General features: G+C 51.7%; 1 protein-coding gene across 1 annotated transcript in view; it reads left to right on the top strand.

Moving 5' to 3' along the window:
- Window positions 1-11532: 11532 nt before the first annotated feature.
- LOC104163233 (protein CEPU-1-like) overlaps window positions 11533-17283 on the top strand; it is a gene marked incomplete at both ends in the record, with an annotated part of 26671 nt that continues 20920 nt past the window's right edge. Inside the window, 1 exon segment of the mRNA XM_009702159.1 lies at window positions 11533-11689. Coding sequence (XP_009700461.1) covers window positions 11533-11689 — 157 coding nt within the window.

Below are 17283 nucleotides of genomic sequence, written 5' to 3' on the forward strand. Positions count from 1 at the left end.
CAGCAGGGCTGTATAATTGATGGCCTCGCCAAGCTTTCCGAGCTGAACATTAAACCCTTCCTGCCTTGGCTCCGACCGAAGTTCATTACTTTCTGAAAAGCTTCGTTGTCTGCTTGTGCTCAGATGATTGTTGTTGTGGAGGGGAGGATATTGTCAGCAGAGAGAGAGGAGGAGGGACTGGATTTGGCCAGGACTGCTTTGTAATCCAATCCCCCTCTTTTTAGTAAATTTTTAAGTGGAAAAGACCTCTTTTTGCAGAATTGAAATACCGGCACCTTCCTGAAGGAAGAAGCACAAAAACTCAGGCAACATGCAGCAAAAGGTTGTCTCGCTTTGGGGGACGGTAGGAAAACACTGCTTTGCAAATGGCCTGCAGGAGCGATGCTCAACCCTGGGCAGGCAGGACCAGGGGCATTTCTTCGATCGCCACGGGCTTAATACCTGGGGGTAGGCACCTGTTCCCGCGCTGCCTTTCGCGGTGGAGCTGTCGCGATCGTCCCTCCCAAGCTTTTGCATCCCAGGACCTGTCCCGGGAAGGGCGAGCCCCATGCGGTGCTGGCAGAGTCTCTCCGGCACTGTGATTGCCTTATTCTGGTGCTGGGGGTGACTGGGCGGGTGTGTTTTTGCATCATGCAAATTGCTTTCTGCATCTTTCGGCCTCTTCTGGTGAGATGAAGCAGAAGTGCTTTCTCTGGTTTGCCCTACACTGATGCTTCTTCTGGCTCCCCGTCTACCTCCGTGGTTTTTCAGCACTTAAAACACAGCAAGGCTGAGGTGATTATAAGGATTGGAGATGCAGTGACACTTCCCTGCCAACAAGTAATTGATTTATTAAAGACATTACAATACATTCATGGTTGAGCGTAAGAGTTTCCTTTGAACTCGCGCAAAAATCCAAAGGGATTGTGCCTGTTTGCAAGTACCGCGGGCAGAATAAATCTGCGCTCCCCCATCGCCTCCCCCCCACGCCACCGCAATTTCATTTCCCTTTGACTGGCGCGAGTAAATATCACAGCTCGACAACTCCAGTCCAGTGACCGGTGTGATCCAATTTAATAGCATTTAAAAATTCAAAGTGATTGTTAGCCAAATGGAAATGTAAGATTTCATACCCAGCCTGCCTTGGGGAGGAAAGGAAGAGTGAGGGAGGGTGCGGGGGATGTAGACAAATGGACTAGATAAAAAATAATGGAAAGTAACTTAATTAAAGAGGCTCGAGCCAAGTTAAAAAACAGTAATGATTTTGAATCGGAGAACCACAGGTTTTAAAAATGAAAGAGAAGGAGGAAAGAAGGGAGAGGAAACTGTGGATAAAAAGCCTCCAAAAGGATTAAATGGGAGGAGAAGGAGGCATAGGAAGGAAGGGGTAAAAATAGTCCTTCCGTGAAAAACAGGAGCACATGGGGAATAGACGGTGCCGTTGATGAGGCTGGGCATTAGAAAGACAAATAGGGAAATTAAAGGATGCTCTGGGGGGAGAGAACTCCCCGCGGCTTTTCTGGCGTTCTCGGAGGCATGAGGGTGGCCGAGAAGAAGGCTCGAGGGCTTCGTTTAGGAGAAACGGAAAACGTAGGAGCAGTCCTAATGGGAAAGGAGAACAGCCCCCCGCGTACTCCAAGCACACCGATATCCCTACCGTGCGGTAGCATGGCTTCCTCCTTTTCCTTTCCTTTTAACTCTGTCTAACATAGCCTATGTGGGTTGAAATTTGGTAATGAAATTTTAATTGCCCCTCTGCATACACAGATATCCTGCTGGGCTCTTTACGGCCCGATGACTGATGGTTAACCACGGCACTCTCATCTCATGCAACCCATTGGAAATACCTGTCCTGGCGACTGTCCTCGCTCCCCCGGTGCCTTTTCTGCAGCTTCCCAAACGCCTGAAAAGCAGGTGCTGCGGAGCATCGATCCGAGCGGGTGTTTTTGGGCCATTTGCTCTTTGGGCCTTGTTTCTCCATCCGTGAAGTGGGGATAATAATGCACCCATATCTCACCGGCATGTTTTAACGATAAGGTTGTTAATGCCCACGTCGCTGGCAGACCCCGAGAAAGCGGAGGCGATGATGTGCATGGGTACAGAGAGAAGCTGGGCACCTGTGAGAAAGGGTTGTCCTCGGTGTATGTGAGCTGGGGAAATCATAGAATCATAGCATTAATAGATGACTCGTAGAATAATACATGACTTAAGGTGGCAGAGACCAACCTTACCTCTACCCTTGCTGAGATTTCTGAGCGCTAAACCTTCCAGTGCTAAGATGGCTCTTTTAAGGATATTTTAAGGCATGGGAAGGATGGTGTGCATCATCACATGGACTCTGGATCATTGGTATCTGCTCTTCTGCTTGGTTCTGGCCGCTTTGACCAAGCCTGGGGTCAGTCCCCTGGGTTTGGGGCAATTGGTGTGTTGTGTGAGGTGCCTTGGTGGGACCAGAAATATTCCAGGGGAAGGGGTGAGGAAGGCTGGGGGGCTCTTGGAGCCTGAGGAGAAGAGCCTGCAAAAGCAGGGCTGTGCAAATAAATGACTGAGGGGAAGAAGGAGGGGACCAGGGCATCTTTGGGAAGGTAGAGCTGCCTCTACCAGAGCGATAGAGGGGTTCACAAATCTTGTGCGAAGACATGTCTTCCCATGGGGACAGGAGCAGCGACAGCATCTGGAGGTAGAAATCACCTGTTCATTTTGAACTGCTGGGCCTTGCCGACTTCCCACTTTATAAGCAGATGATCAAAGGGTCTGGTCATAAGTAGCAGCCTCCAGACCACCTAATCAGAGAACAATAGGGCTGTACTCCCTGCCTGATCCATGAATTTTTTGCTGGAGTCAAAGGCAAACATGGGAGGAAGCCCAAGCAGAAGTAAAGGCTCTGACTGGAGCACAAAGAGGCACCCTGCAAGGGATGGAGCTCTGTGTGCCGAGGGCTGGGAAAGGATGGGAGGAAAGGGGCTGTTTGGGGACAAGCGGCGATGGCAACAGCATCTGGGGCATTCGAGATCGTTTGCATCCAGCCCTGCTGCACGCACCGATGAGGGCATCTCTCTGCACGCCCACCTCTTGCTCCCCATTGTATCCCTCCCCTAAGCTTGATGCCGGAGCAGTGCCTGAAGGTAGTTTGCAAGCGATGATATCCAGGAGGGCTGAGGGTGCAGTCTGCATTCATCCTCTGTCCCCTTTTTCACGTGTTTGTCGAGAGCCCCAAGGCGCAAAGGCTGTATTATTCCGTCTTGTTGGTACAGCACCTAGTGCAGTGGGGTCTGAGGGTATCAAAGATGTCAGAGGGGAGCTTGGAAGGGGAGGAGGGATGTAAATAGTTAGATAAATAGAGGCAAAAGGGATGCAGATAGACACAGAAGATACAAGTAGACTTCACTTGCAATTGAGCTGAAACTGGAGGCTTTCATTTGGTTCCATCTTAACGCCACACATCTTGACGGTTTTTGAAGTAAAACTATCAGGCGTCCGTCGCGGCGTTTTGGGAAGTGCCGCTCATCCTCCTGCAAGGGCGGGCGAGCTGCCGCACTTTCCCTGGGCACGGACTGCACGGCTCCTCGAATTAGATTAGTGTCAGTGTGGAAAGTGTAATCATAAACACTTACTTTGTGCTTGAGTCGGGGGAGAGGGAGCATGAGTGCGAGAGCACGGAGATAAGAACAAATATGCAAGAGCATAGTGTGTTTTTAATGGAAGGGAGATTTATTTCTCTCTGTGTCTTTTTAAGCCTCTGGATAGATCATAAAAAAACCCAACCCAACCCACACACAACCTGTCTGCCTGAAATAGCCGGAATGTAATTTAAAGAGCATCGTTTTAACTAATACTTCACTTCAGAGACACCTGCCCTATATTCATTGGAGATGCAGGCTGCATTAGAGCATCTGATTTATCTTTGGAAAGGATGTTTGAGCTCCTTTGTTCCTGCCAGGTCCCTTTTGACGAGTGAAGTGGCACAGGGCCCGTTCGCCCTCCGAGTGATGCCTGCTTCTCGTGGGCAGAGAGCTCGGGGGGCACGGGGAGAGCAGGACCCACACCGTCAGTACGAGACACGACCGCTCGCCCTCTGGCTGGTTTGAGGGAGAGGAGCTGAGGTTTCCTGCAGAGTTTAGAAGGACAGTGGATGTTAATGGACCAGATGAGGAATAAAACTTGCTGCTTGTTGGTATGGGAGATTCCAGGTTGACTGGGAAGCATGATTTGCGGGCACATCCATTTGAGATGCATGCCCTAAACTAGATGTGTGGATCTCAGCTTACATCAGTCCTAGCTACACACAGACCATGGTTAATAGGACTGTCCCCATGCAGAAATGTCCCCACTTACAGTTCCTGTGACCATAGGCTAAGGGTATCTTATCATCTTATATGCTGTTGTCTTTTTAATAAGCCTGCAAGGAAGAGAAATACTTGTGATTGCATTGACAGAGAGATGAGACCCAAAGAGCCCAAGTGTTTTGCCCAGGACTACTCTGGCGGAGCAGGGAGCGGTGCGGGCATCAAGCCATCCTTCTCTGCAGCTTATTGACTCACAGTAAGGAGGTTTTTCTAACATTAAAAAAAAAAAAAAGGAAATTCCACAAATCCTGATTTTCTCCTGGGGCGTGACCCGGTGGAGGAAAGGATCCCATGTTGGCCTGCATCCCTCGGGAGAGGGCAGTGCAGGGGCTGATCCCAGACGGCCCCGAGACCCCGGACGGCTTGATTCTGCTGGGGAACAGCTATCGAGGATGAGGGAGCGTGGGGACGAGCGGGAGGAAAGGCGAGGAGAGGGGAGCTGTTGTCAGATCCCTAGCTCGCCCTTTCTGATCTGAAGTTCACTTGTAATATTTTTCTTGACTCTAGTTGCTAATGCGTTTTGTTCTCCAGAGTGCGCGTGGCCCGACTTCCCGCACAGCCTTTAATTAGTTTCTGGATGATGACATCTCCGCTGAGAATCATCTCTTCGTGTCCCTCTGATCTCGAGGGGAGATAAAGGAATCTAATAAAGACATTCAGTATTTCTAGGTGATGGGTTTGACAAGCTTTGTATTAACAAGAAGTCATGTTCAAACTTTCTCGGGTGCCCTCGACATGCTGCGGCTGGGGCCCACGCAGGGACTTTTCCCAGAGGTCTCATGAAGCCTCCACTGGTGCCTGGTGGGATGATGGGGACAGAGCTGGGGGCCCTGCGTCCCCAAGCAGGGTGAGATAGAGTTGCTGTCAGTTTGATGGTCACCATGGAGGTAATTGTGAGAGAGGCTGTCATGCCTTGAGGAGAGGTGTCGATAATGCTGGAAAGATGATGCAGGTGTCTTAAGGTTTCGAGATCCTTCAATTTTCTACCTTTCATGAGGCGTTGCTTGACTTGCAGGGGGAATCCCAGGTGGCTCGGGGTGCAAAAACTGGAAACGGTCCTTACTCCGTGCGGCATGTGGAGTTGAAAATGAGATATGTCTAGACAGGGAGCTGAACTGCCAAACAGTCCTTGTTCAGCTGCATTTCTTCATGGCTAACATTGCAAAAATTGTACTTTTACATCTTTTCTTTTTCTTTTCATTTATTATCATTAGACTCATTTTAGAGAAGGCAACAAAGTCCCGAGCAGTGCCACGACTTCCTTCGGGCACCCAAACGTGAAAGCAGAACTCGGGGCTCCCAAACCTGAGTGAGGGATTCTGCCTGCTCTGTAAAGCTGCTCATTAATAGTCATGCTGCCCAAACTCTTGTTTGATTCCCCAAAGGTGTGGGGCTTGGGGTCAGGTGTTTCTTCCTTTTTGTGGTAGGAAAAAGGGTGAGGATTCCTTCAGAGCCTTGAAAGCAGGGGACTAAATCTAGCCAGGCAGCATCCCGGCTCCTTAGGGTAACGGCACTCCCAATCTGAGTTGGTGACCTGAACCCGTCCAAAAGTCAGGAAAAAGTCTTTGTGCTGGAGACCTGACTCTCCTTTCGTGCCATGTTTATTCTGGCGTATCCCTCGTTGACTGCGGTAGGAGTATTGCTGATTTATGCTGTCGTAAGTGGAATCAGATTGGGCTCCCTTTTGGCACTTAGCTATAAAGTTTGTCTGCAGAAACCCTACTGCTTATGTGATGAATTATACCCGCGTTCACAAATACTTTACTAATGAATGATTGGAAATGTCTTGTTTTCTCCCTCCTTCTCTGAATTATTATGATGCCGTGCCGTATAACCTGCTGCTGAGACGGGCGTAAAAAATTTTGTGTCCTCCAAGCTTGGGAGAGCTTTGCTGCAACAGGAGCCGTTATCTACTTGGGAAATCATTTAGACACATCTCGGTGCCATATGACACATCTCATTACGCCTTGCTTTAAAACGAGCAATTGCCATTAGTTATTTATTAATTGCTTATTAAGGTCGTTACGTATGTCCTCTTCACTTCCAGGCTTCTTTCTTCCCGTCTTTGGCTGCCGCCAGGTTTGCGCAGAGGGGGCTGGGTCCCTCGACGAAGCCGAGCCAAACCTGGCACGCCGGAGGGGGGAAGGGGGGTGATCGTACAAATCTGGGGACAGAATCGGCACCTGTAATTGTAAAGGGTTTATATACAAGCCTACGTGACCGAGCAGTGTAGCTAGAAGCAGGCTCTAAGGCTGCGTTTGCCCTTCCTCGCACCCCGTGGACTTCTTTAATACGGCTCCTGATTTGTGTTGATATGATGGAAGGATGAAGCCCTCTCTGCTTTTCTCTTAATTATGATTGCGTTAGAGCAGCACAACCTGATTTAAAAGCCCATTATAATACACCCATAATTGAAGGCGCAGGTCTCTCAATTTGCTCTCTGCCTTCCTTAAAAAGGCAGAAAGGTTTTGAACACAAAAGAGGGAGAAGGCACAATGGAGGTGCCTGGCACTGCGGCACCCAGAGTGCCGTACCTTCCCCGACCTGGCACCTGCTGCCAGGGGAGAGGCAAACTGCTCTGGTTACAACCCAGAGGAGTCAGATGAGGAGCCCGATGTTGAGGTCTCTGCCTTGTGCCCGGTCCCGGCTGGCTTTGGCAGACCCCTCCGTTGCTGGCCCGGGAGGGTGGGCTCTGTCTGACTTGTAGCGTCGCCGCGAGGAGGGCTGGAGTGCCCGGGGCTCCCCCTCTCCAAGTCCCAGAGGCAGGACCCGTGGTAGCAGCAGTCTGTAAAACACGGAGAAGTCTATGGGTGACAGCGGTGAGAGGCTGTTATTAAAAGCAGGAGCAGCGGGAGCCTGATGTTCGGGAAGCTGCCAGTGCACACATCACAGATCGCCTGCAGAACGCAAGTCTGGATCTCCCTCTTTTTCTTTCTTCGAGACACTTTTATAGTTGCTCTTTGTTGTTTCCTTTGATCTGGAGCAGATGTTGCTCATGCTGGAAGATGGAGGTTTGCATGTTTTATGAGGGGGAGGCAAGGCACTGCTAGGCTTTCCAGGAGAGCCTGCTCGCTCACAGGCTGCTGCTGGGCGCTGTGAGTCCAGCGCCATGCAGGATGCTTTGCTAGGGCGAGCGCCCGCTCTGCCCGGCTCCTGCACGAGAAGGGATTTGCAGCTTTGAAAAGGTCACACGTGTATTTCTACACTACTTGCTTGGCTCCCAAAACTGGGTAGAAAGGAGGTGGTTAAGGCAAAATAAATGCAATTACTCCTTGAAGGCACCCAACTTGGTGAGGCTCATCCGAGGTCTCTTTGCTTGTTTCTGGCACAGAGGTTGTTCCAGATTCACACTCACCTTATACTCGGGGGCCTCCTTGCCTCTCGCCTGATGTGTGGCTGAAATTTGGGGTGCCCAGGGAGCCCAGCCGCAGGGACACAGTGTCGGGGAGAGGAAAGCACAGGCAAGCAACATGGTCATTACACGCCAGGACAATGGATGGGGAAGTAACGATGCCAGGAGATGGCAGGGCCTGAGCGAGGAGGCAGAGGTGAGGATGTTTGTGCAAATCAGGACAAACTATAAAAAGCAACTGGAGGAATAATCGGGGAAAGCATCAGTCCCGCAGTGGGTGCCATGGGAGAGACAGTGGAGGAGGGGGTGTAGGTGCAGGGGGGAGCCCCGCCACGTCCCCGGGACATGAAGATCTGCGTTCAGCTGCCATGGGATACGTACATGGGATGCGTGAGCGTCTGCACCTGTGCTGGCTCAGGGATGGGTGTTTGGAGGTGAAAGCATAAGGACATGAAGATCTGCGTTCAGCTGCCGTGGGGTACGTACATGGGATGCGTGAGCATCTGCACCTGTGCTGGCTCCGGGATGGGTGTTTGGAGGTGAAAGCATAGCGGGGATATAGTCTGTGCCAGTGGCAGGAGGGTGTCTGTGCACCAGGGAATGGATCTGTGTAGGCAAGCGCATATGCTTGGATCCGTAAAGACATATATCACCTGGCTGAACACCCTCCAACGTGTAACGCACCATATGGTTTGGTTAAATATTTAAGCAAGCTGCTTTCTGTCCCCGGGACTCCGCCTGTGCGAGCGGGTGTCGAGTCCGGGCAAACTGGGGGCATCCCCTGGGCACTGGCAGGGGGCTGCAGCAGCTGAGAGCAGCCCAGAGACCTTTCCCATCATTACGGCAAGGATAGGGGAAAAAAAGAAGTCGTCAGATCGATAAAACACCAGCCTGCCTCTGGGGAAATCTGCGCTGTGTCACTGGAGCAGCTTGGCCAACACTGCCATGTTTAATCACTCCTGAGCGAGAGAGATGCTGAACACAAAAGGACTGCCCACAAGGAGAGGGTTCCCGCCTGGGAAGCCTGCATTTATTTAGCTTTATTTATTTATTCATTCCCGTAGGGGCACAGCTCCATCTGCGTCCCTCATTCGGCATAAGAAATTTCTCCTCTACCCCACTGCTGTAGAAATGCCAACCGACGGTGAAAGCATTTTAATGCCGAGGGAACGGGAGCACCGGTGACCGTTAAATAATATTAAATATCTACTCGCGACTGCTTATTTATTAAGGTTTCCCTCCCTAGTGTGGTAAAAGCCTTAGAACATACCTGTTCGGTCTCCAGAAAGGCGTTTTAAGTAGTTCGTGTGGTTAATTATTCAAACGTTTAATTAGCATACAATAACTGTCGTGTTAAATCCTACCACTGCACATTTAATTTAAGGGTTAGCTAATGACTTCGCTGACGTTGTCGCTCTGGTTTACTTCCCAGCCATTCCTGCCTCATCTCATCCCAGGTGGGCAGCAGTAAATTGTCTCTCCCCAAGCGTGTCCCGAGCTCGCCGGGCCATGGTGGGCTTTTTCCCCAGCACACGAGCGGCTCGAGCTGCTTTTGCACTTGTCGGAAAGAGCTGCAAAGTCTCCCGTTGCCCGGCCAAGCAGCAACGCAATCATCTCTTCTCCTCTGCCTGATCTGAGCAAAAATCAGATCTCCTGCTGTATTACTGAGGATGAGGATGTAACGCTTGTGTTTTGGGAAATCCAACTTTAATTTGTTTTAATTATGTTTTAGAATCTGGTCAGTTGATTTGATTAGAGATTTTTGTCTCTCGCCCGGGCAGGTGCAAATCCGTGTGCATGGTACCGGAGTCGTGGTGCGGTCTGACTTGATTTTTTTCTTTTTTTTTCTTTTTTTTTAACGTCTCAGTGAGCTCTGCAAAACAAGCTGAATTGGGTTGATGCGGATTCAGTAGTTAAAAACATCAGAAGGGTTCCTCTGTGATTTAGCGAGCGTCGCGTTGAAGATGATAAATATTGCTCTAGTTTTGTCGGGACTTACAGCTGGAAGGTATTGCTTCTTCCCAGGCGACAGCGGGCGATGCACTGTGCCTCCGCTTGTCTCTTTTCCACCTCTCTGAAATGGCAACGGTAATACCTCCTTGGCCTGGTTCTGTTGTCCAGACCGCAAGCTCGGTCTTTTTAAAACACACATGGGTTTCCTGGCTAGCGGTCCCAGCCTTGCCAGGAACACGGCGGGGCAATCGCACTTGTAATTAATTGCATCTCCTCAGTGGACTACCTGGTTATTGGCAGAGCATCTCCCAGCTGCGGGCGGGCAGTCCCAGGAGGGCGGGTGCTGTCCCCTTCCACTGGGCTTAATGACACTGATGCATATTAATATTTCTTTTGGTGTCATCTTCATGCCCTCCGCTGTCCTGCCTCTGAGCCCCGGTGTTCTGGGAGCGTCTGATCCGTAGTTGTCCTCCGATGCGCGATTAGCAGATTAGCCGTCGTGCCCAGAGCAGCAAAAAAATGAACTCCCAGAAGCCCTTCAAAACAGAGAATAATTCATTATCCACCTTGATTTCCACTTAAAATGTACTTTAACTACACTTCCAACTACAAACCCTAAATCACCCTCATGTTCACAAAAAATCCATCATTTTTTATTTTATTGCACGGCACTGGCATGACATAATCCTTTCCAGAGCGTCTTGGAGTGCTTTACGGATCAATAAATTACTTACCTGCACAGCAGAGGCAATGCGTGCAAGGCCATTGCAGTCATTCCAGCTCGGCGCAGCCCCGGGAAGGTGTGGGAGGTGGGGAGAGGCAGGGGAGGGATGCTCGGGAACAGAGTCCAAGTCAGGAATAGGGGTGTTTGAGACAATCTGGGCTGCAGTTTCAGGCGGGTGGATGAACGGGGCTCGCCCAGGGAGGGTGGTAGGAGCAGGATGCTTTGCAAGTGATTTGTGACTCTCCTGCAAAGTGCCGCAGCGGGGTGCCAATCCGCTGCTAGGCTCCGGAGAATGGCCTGAAAAAAATAAACCGAGGAAGGTGATGGTCTTTATTTTGTTCTGCAGGTGCAGGCTGATAGCAGCAGCCGATCGTTTTTCTCGTACAGCCCTGTCGTAGAGCTCAGAGAAACCCCAGCCCTCCCTCGCATCCTCCGCTCATGCAGCAGCAGGAGCCGGGTGCTCCCTGCTTGCTCCTCATCCCTTCTCCTTCTCGGCCCCCCTTCTCATCACCCCCTGTCCTGTACGTGTGTCCTTCCTTTGGGTCTGGAATCCGCCCCTTGTATCTGACCTGCTCCTGAGTGTTCACGATGGCACTGCCAATGCAGCGGCATGGCTTTCATCCTGATTGAATTTCCCTTCCTTGGCACAGTGGTAGAGGCTCCTCGGTAGGCTTGTCATCTTCATGCCCAGGGCCTTTTGGTCCTTTTCTGGTTGCAAGGGCATGACAGACAGCCTGCATGGCTGCAGAAAGAGCTGCAAGCTACGTGCGTGCTTGGGGTGCTCTTGTTGTGCGAGGGCGACTGCCGCCTTTGGGGGAGTTTGAAGGGGGTGGATGATGTTTTCTCAGTGGGATGCAACTCTGCTGGAAAGGGTTCTTCATGGCTGGGAGGACAGGATGAGCACTGGAAACAGGGTGGGGAAGAAAAGTACCCTCTCACATACCATGGAGGTGCTGAGGAGGAGCTGTCTCGAGCATCCTTAAAATGTCCAAATCCCTTCTGGCTACAATTTCTTCCCACTTCAACCCTGTCTTCTTTACCTCCTCTTTCCCCTGTGTGTTCCTGTCAAGTCAGATGAGAGTGATGGGCTGCTGCATAGCTTGTCGAGGTGGAGGGAGGAAGGGAATTCAGCCCCCCTCACCCACGTTTCGAGATTTGAGTTGTAGCAGAACTGGTAGCATTTTCATTTCCCTCTTTGTGTCATTGCAGTGTCTCCAAAAATCACTGAGATCTCTTCTGACATCTCCATCAACGAGGGCGGCAACGTCAGCCTCACCTGCATAGCCACGGGCAGGCCAGATCCAACAATCACCTGGAGACACATCTCGCCCAAAGGTAAGAGCCAAACATTCCCAGAAATATTCTGGGAAGGGCACAGCATCATTTGCGAGCGGCTGGGGAGGCGTTGTTGGCTGGTTCAGGCGGCACTTCAGTTGCAAAGAGAAGGCGATGCGTGCCGAAAAGATGTGACTTAATGCTGGAATTGATGACTCTGGGGGAGAAAAATCCATCTTGGTGGTCTGGGAGAGGAGCTTATGGTTTTACTCGTGTGGAGGACTGGCAGTAGGTACCAGGTTGGGGTGGTTGTGCTTAGGGATTGAAGGTGCTTGTCCGGCCCTACTTGGAAAAGTTTTCAGGGAATTCTTGCATGTTGCTTCAAAGGAAGGCTGCAGATAGTACAAATGAGCACGAAAACACATGAAGCATTAATTGGTGGCCTTGTTAATTGGTAAGCAAAACCTGAGCAGAACTGTGTGGGTGTGACTGCTGGGAAGCAAATTCCCATACGTGCCCATTTGGGAGCATATTCTTTCAAAACAGTTTCCCAGCTGCTTTTTGGCATTTGCTTTGTGTTTTGCCGCCCTGTTACTCCCAGGTGACTGCAAGGTTCTCACCAGTGAGCTGGGGGTGAGATCTGGGGGTTTTGGGTGGGATGAGCCACCCTGCCAAGGGGCAATGCCTGGCTCTGATCCTCTGATCCCATCTAAGCGCTTCAGTCCAGCCTCAGTCATTTTTCCCCTGAGGTTTGACCAAAGTGGGCCGTTGTCCGACACAACTGCCTCAAGTTCTCCTCAGGGACACCCCGGCTAGGCTATCCGGCAGCCGAAGGAGACGACGCGGCAGCGGCAGTGATGGATGGCCATGTCTGCTCTCTCTGTTCAGCTGCCCGACGATGGCTGCGGTGTCTCGGTGCAGCTCCATTGATTTTTAGCTATTTGTCTGCGCTGTAGCAAACTGCTGGGCCAGATCCATCACTCTCTGTAGCCCATGCAGAGGGCAAGTCTAGTTGACGGCATCTCAGCCCCTTTCCTTGACAGGAGCCTCTGTAAAAACCATTCCCCCGCCCCCACCAGTGCATGTGTTGGCTTATCCGCCTTAGGTGGTCGTGCCTCTGAGATGGTGTCCTTCGGTCGGGGTCCGTCCGTGGATGAATGACGAAATGCACGGTGCAGATCCATGTGCTCCTCTCTGGCCCCGAGCGTTTATCCGTGGCATCGAAGTTGCTGTAGCCGTATCTATCACCATCAGGTGGCATTTATGGTTGAGGCGGTCCATGCGCTCCCACCTTGAAGCCTTTTATTCTTTTTCCTCTTCCCCTTTTCTACCCTGGCAATGTGTTTTTATCTCGCTCTACCTCCTCACCGCCTGTTTTTCTCACACACCGTGTTTTCTTTGCAGCCCCACTCTCCTTCCCGCATCCCCTCCTGCTCCCCCAGGACCCTCCTTTCCCACTCCCGTGCCCCTCGCTGCCTTCTCCCCCATGCCATCCATCCTCTCCTAAGCAGGCTCCCGGCTTACGATGCCTCTGTCTTTCGCGAGGGCGATTTTCTGTGTTTGCTGCCATCCAGCAGGTTTCTTTCCCCAGGGAATCTTTACCTGCGCTTGAACCAGATGTTTCCATTTTACTTAGGACTTAGCTGCTATGGAAACTGAGGATGCACCGGGAGAGGAAGAGTGAGCTAATCAGAAATTACCTGTGGCGCTGTGTAATTTGCAGCAGCAACTCTTACCTGATTTTGGCCATGATTAGGCATTCTGCTTTCAAAACTCAAAGGGAACAAATGATCACAGAGATTTACTTGAGTCTGGCTTCCACGGCTGATGCAGGGTGCTGAGCCCAGAGGTGGCCGGAGACAACTTCGGTGGCTGCCCGTCTCCATAGGCAGCTCCTCCGTTTCTCTCTCTGGGTCTGCCAAGCCACCAAGGGGGACCTCTACTTCTCCGTTTTGCATTCCGCGCACATAGGAGAGCCGAAAATTGGAAGCATGGAGACTGAAATAAGAGCCAGGGCAGGTGCGCGGAGGTGCTATAGCAGATGCCGAGACAGTAACCCATTCTCTAGTAGGATAGACTCTAATTTGGAGAGCCAGGAGCGAACGGGGACCCAGAACTAGCTACCGACCCCTCTTGCGGTTGTAGGTCTGCCTCGCTGCTCCTCCCTGGGGAAGTCTGGAGCGAGCCGCCTCCAGTTCTTTCTTGCCGTCTTTCTCCGTCTCGCTTGGAGTAGTGGAGAAAAAGGACAAGGGAGAGTTGGTTAAGGGAAAGCTGGTGCATAATTTAAGGGTTTACATAGCGGATGGGTAAGCAGCTCTCACCGACGTCGCTGGGGAGAGACTTTGATAGCGCTGTCTGTGCCAGGCACGGACAGACCGGTAGCTGAAGGAGCCAGTCCCCACGCTTAACACCGGCGAGTGTTCCTCTCTGCAAAGGCACTTCACGGGCTTTATTATTTTCTTGGCAGCTGTAAACCTACTGTGTGGCTCTTGGTGGGAAATGGAGCAAATAAGAGTGTGTGCTCACCGGGGGAGCGTGCGGTCGGGTGCTTCAGAGGATTTAGACTGAGAGCAGCCCGGCTCCCCTGTGACTGATCTCACTCAAGACCCTTTTCCAGCCAGTGCCGCTCCCTTGACCACTCCGTTGTTTTCTCTCCCGTGCATTGCTCTGGTCCGGCGCAATGCGTTTAGCGGTTTGGTCTGGGTAAGCTCTGCTGAATTTTCATGTCTGCAGTTGTTGCCATGTAATGGGAGCCGTTAAGCCTGTTTTTGAGGCTCTGTTTGGTTTGGAGGCTGGAAGAGTTCGCCGCGGACGGGAGGAGGAAGCATTTTTGCTGTATAACTGAAGAGCCAGGCGAATGTGAGCAAGAGAGTTTTCTGCTCGTGAATCACACAAGCGCCGGCCCTGTCGGTGCCTCCATTGCCACTCGGAGCCTTGCACAGTGGCTGGCCCTGCCTGTGCCCATCCTCATCCTCCTGCCGGGAGCAAAAGCGGAATGCTGGCTCTGGAGAAGGGTTTTGGGAACCTCTGGCCAGTCCAACCTGGATGTGCTACCAGCCTATCTTCTGTCCCTCTGCCTCACCCCTCTCTGTCCTTGTTTACTTCTTCTCCCAGTAATGCTGGTCTAACCCACGGCAACTCCTGTGCATGCAGCTGAACAGGTTGAGGTGGAACAAGAAGGGGAGCTGGTGTAGTCACAGCTTCTTCTGCCTGGGCGGAGGAGGCTTAACTGCTTTGGGGCTCTGCCTTGGGCTCGGATGCTCCAGCTGGCAGCGTGACTGCCACCGGAGCTGCCAGGCACTGGGGCTTCAAAATGCAGCTCACCGAAACAGTGCCGGGAAGCCAAGCTCTGGCATGGATGGGGCGGCTCTGTCCCCCCTTGGCACCCCTGCGGTGCCAAGACCATTAGGATGGCAGTCAAGAGAGGCATCCTTGGAAGGGTAAAAGGAGGGAGGAGGGCAAAGAGGGAGAGAAGAACTTAGATAACCATGGTCCTTATGCAACATCTATGAGGAAGGCAGCGGCATCTTTCCAGAGGAGATGTAAGTTGTGCAGAGGACTTGGACGCCGCGGTCTGAAAGGCAGTGTTGTGTGTGCCCACGTATTTTTGTGTTTGTACCTGTAGGTGCCGAGCATCTCTTTGTTTCCAAGGCTTCAGATGTATTACAGTCCCCAGCCTCGTGGTGCCGATGCCATCTGTAAACTGTGGAGAGGTCTTCTAGCTAATAATCTGTTTTTGGTCACTCAGGTGTTTCCATAGTTACTGGGCTTTTTATTTATTTTGGGGGGTAACTCTGATGTTGTCATGGCAATTGCCATGTTGTCGGACCAGCTTTCATCTCTCGATGGACGAAGGCTGGGATTTCTTGGCTAGGAAAAAGCACGGCGTCCCGAGCTGCTGGGCGCAGAGCAACGCCGAAGCGCACGGAGCCACTTGCTAGCAGAGCGAGCGGCACCGTGTTGAACTAACCGGGGGATATTTATCCCGGCTTGCAGACACAAGAATCATCATCCCTCCCATTCAGCTCGGGAAACATGCTGAGCAGTTGAAGCGAGGGCTCTCCCAGGAGAGATGAGGGCTCGGCAGCCTCTGTCCCAGGAGGAGCAGGCATGGCTTAGCAGTAATGATACTGAAGACTCTGGTCAGACAGCGAGCACGGTTATCCTGCCGTGACGGGGCCAGGGACACGAGGAAAGGTAAAAACTAGATGTGTGCCTGTGGATACCTCTGCTGGCTCATCTGCCTGGCCAGCGCTGGTCTGCCACACGCAGACGTCCTGAGCCAGAGGCTGCATCCAAGTCGTCATCCTTAACAACCCTTGGATGGACTTTTCTGCCATGGTTTTGTCTAATTGCTTTTTGATTATCGCTGTTGTATGATGGATTCTGGTGTAAGGCTTAAGACAGAGGCTGCCAGGGTAGGAAAACAGTACAGTTTGGCTTGATGGTGTATTTACTCGGGAGAGGTCTGATAGAGAGGTCTTTATAGCGGGAATCCCTCATTAATCTCAGGATTAGGCTGGGTGCTGAAAGCTAGATCCCGTGCGAAGCCAGAGTCCCGAGCCGAGTCTGAGCTGTGATTTGTGGGGTAAGTACCGGCTCAGTGCTTCACAAGGCAGAGTCACGAGACAGGGGAGATGCTTAGAGGATCCCGACGTTGCCACGTCCCGGATATCCTCTGCGATCAGTCCGTTTAACCTGCGCGTCCTCCCTGGAAGAGGTACAATAGCAGTCCCTTGTCTCGCAGGACCGATGGGAGGATAAGTACATTCAAGACGTGAGGCACTCGGATGCAGTAGTAATCGCGGCTTGTATATGCACTTAAGATAGATGAGACACGGTGACCGAATGTGGTAGAGGTCTCATGAGATCATCTGTCTATACATCAGCAGCAAACCAGTGAAGGGACTCTGGGAGAAGTCTGGTATATTTGGATATATCAATTCTCTCTGGCTCTTGGCGAGGCTTAAAACAAGAGGACAAGCAACTGCAAAAAAAAATCCAGCTTGAAGGGTTGCTTGTCCCTGGGAAGGGGACACGTCCTCCCTTCTGGGAGATTTGTCCATTAAGTACATCACTCATTGTGTTCATCTTCCCACGATCCTCTCTGGACAGGAGGTGGGGGATATTTGTAGGTTGGACATCAGATCTGGAGCCTGTCCGGGAGGCACACAGAGAAAGGGGAACCACTTGGGTGGGAAAATCTCCGCCTGCTTCTGTGCCGCCTCGTCCCTTGCAGCGATCGGCTCGGCATCCCGTGAGATCGCTCCCTTTAACCCTGCCTCAAGTCACATAATTAACTTAAGACCAGAGTACTGTGCTCTCTGCTGGTCCTTTTAATGGGGAAATACCTCTCGGAGAGAGCAGATGATTTGTGTAGGGCTGCTTCTGTGTTCATTCTGGGTCTTGTTTTTCTTCATCGTCTCTTGTCTCCTGTTGAGATGGTGAGCCAACACAAGCGGTGTCTCAAAGAAGGGAAAGGAGTCCTTCTACTGTGGCTTGTATGATGGAGCACAGAGCTGGCCCTGGGTCGGGTTGGCCACCGTGCTGTACGTTACGTCCCACCTCACCTTGTTGCGTGCGTCCCCCGGGTCTTGTGATGACCTGGTATCTCACGGAGGCTCGGCCGACTTTTGGTGGCTGAGCACCCCGGC

This window comes from Cariama cristata, unplaced genomic scaffold (assembly GCF_000690535.1).
Source record: "Cariama cristata isolate BGI_N322 unplaced genomic scaffold, ASM69053v1 scaffold19706, whole genome shotgun sequence".
NCBI lineage: Eukaryota > Metazoa > Chordata > Aves > Cariamiformes > Cariamidae > Cariama > Cariama cristata.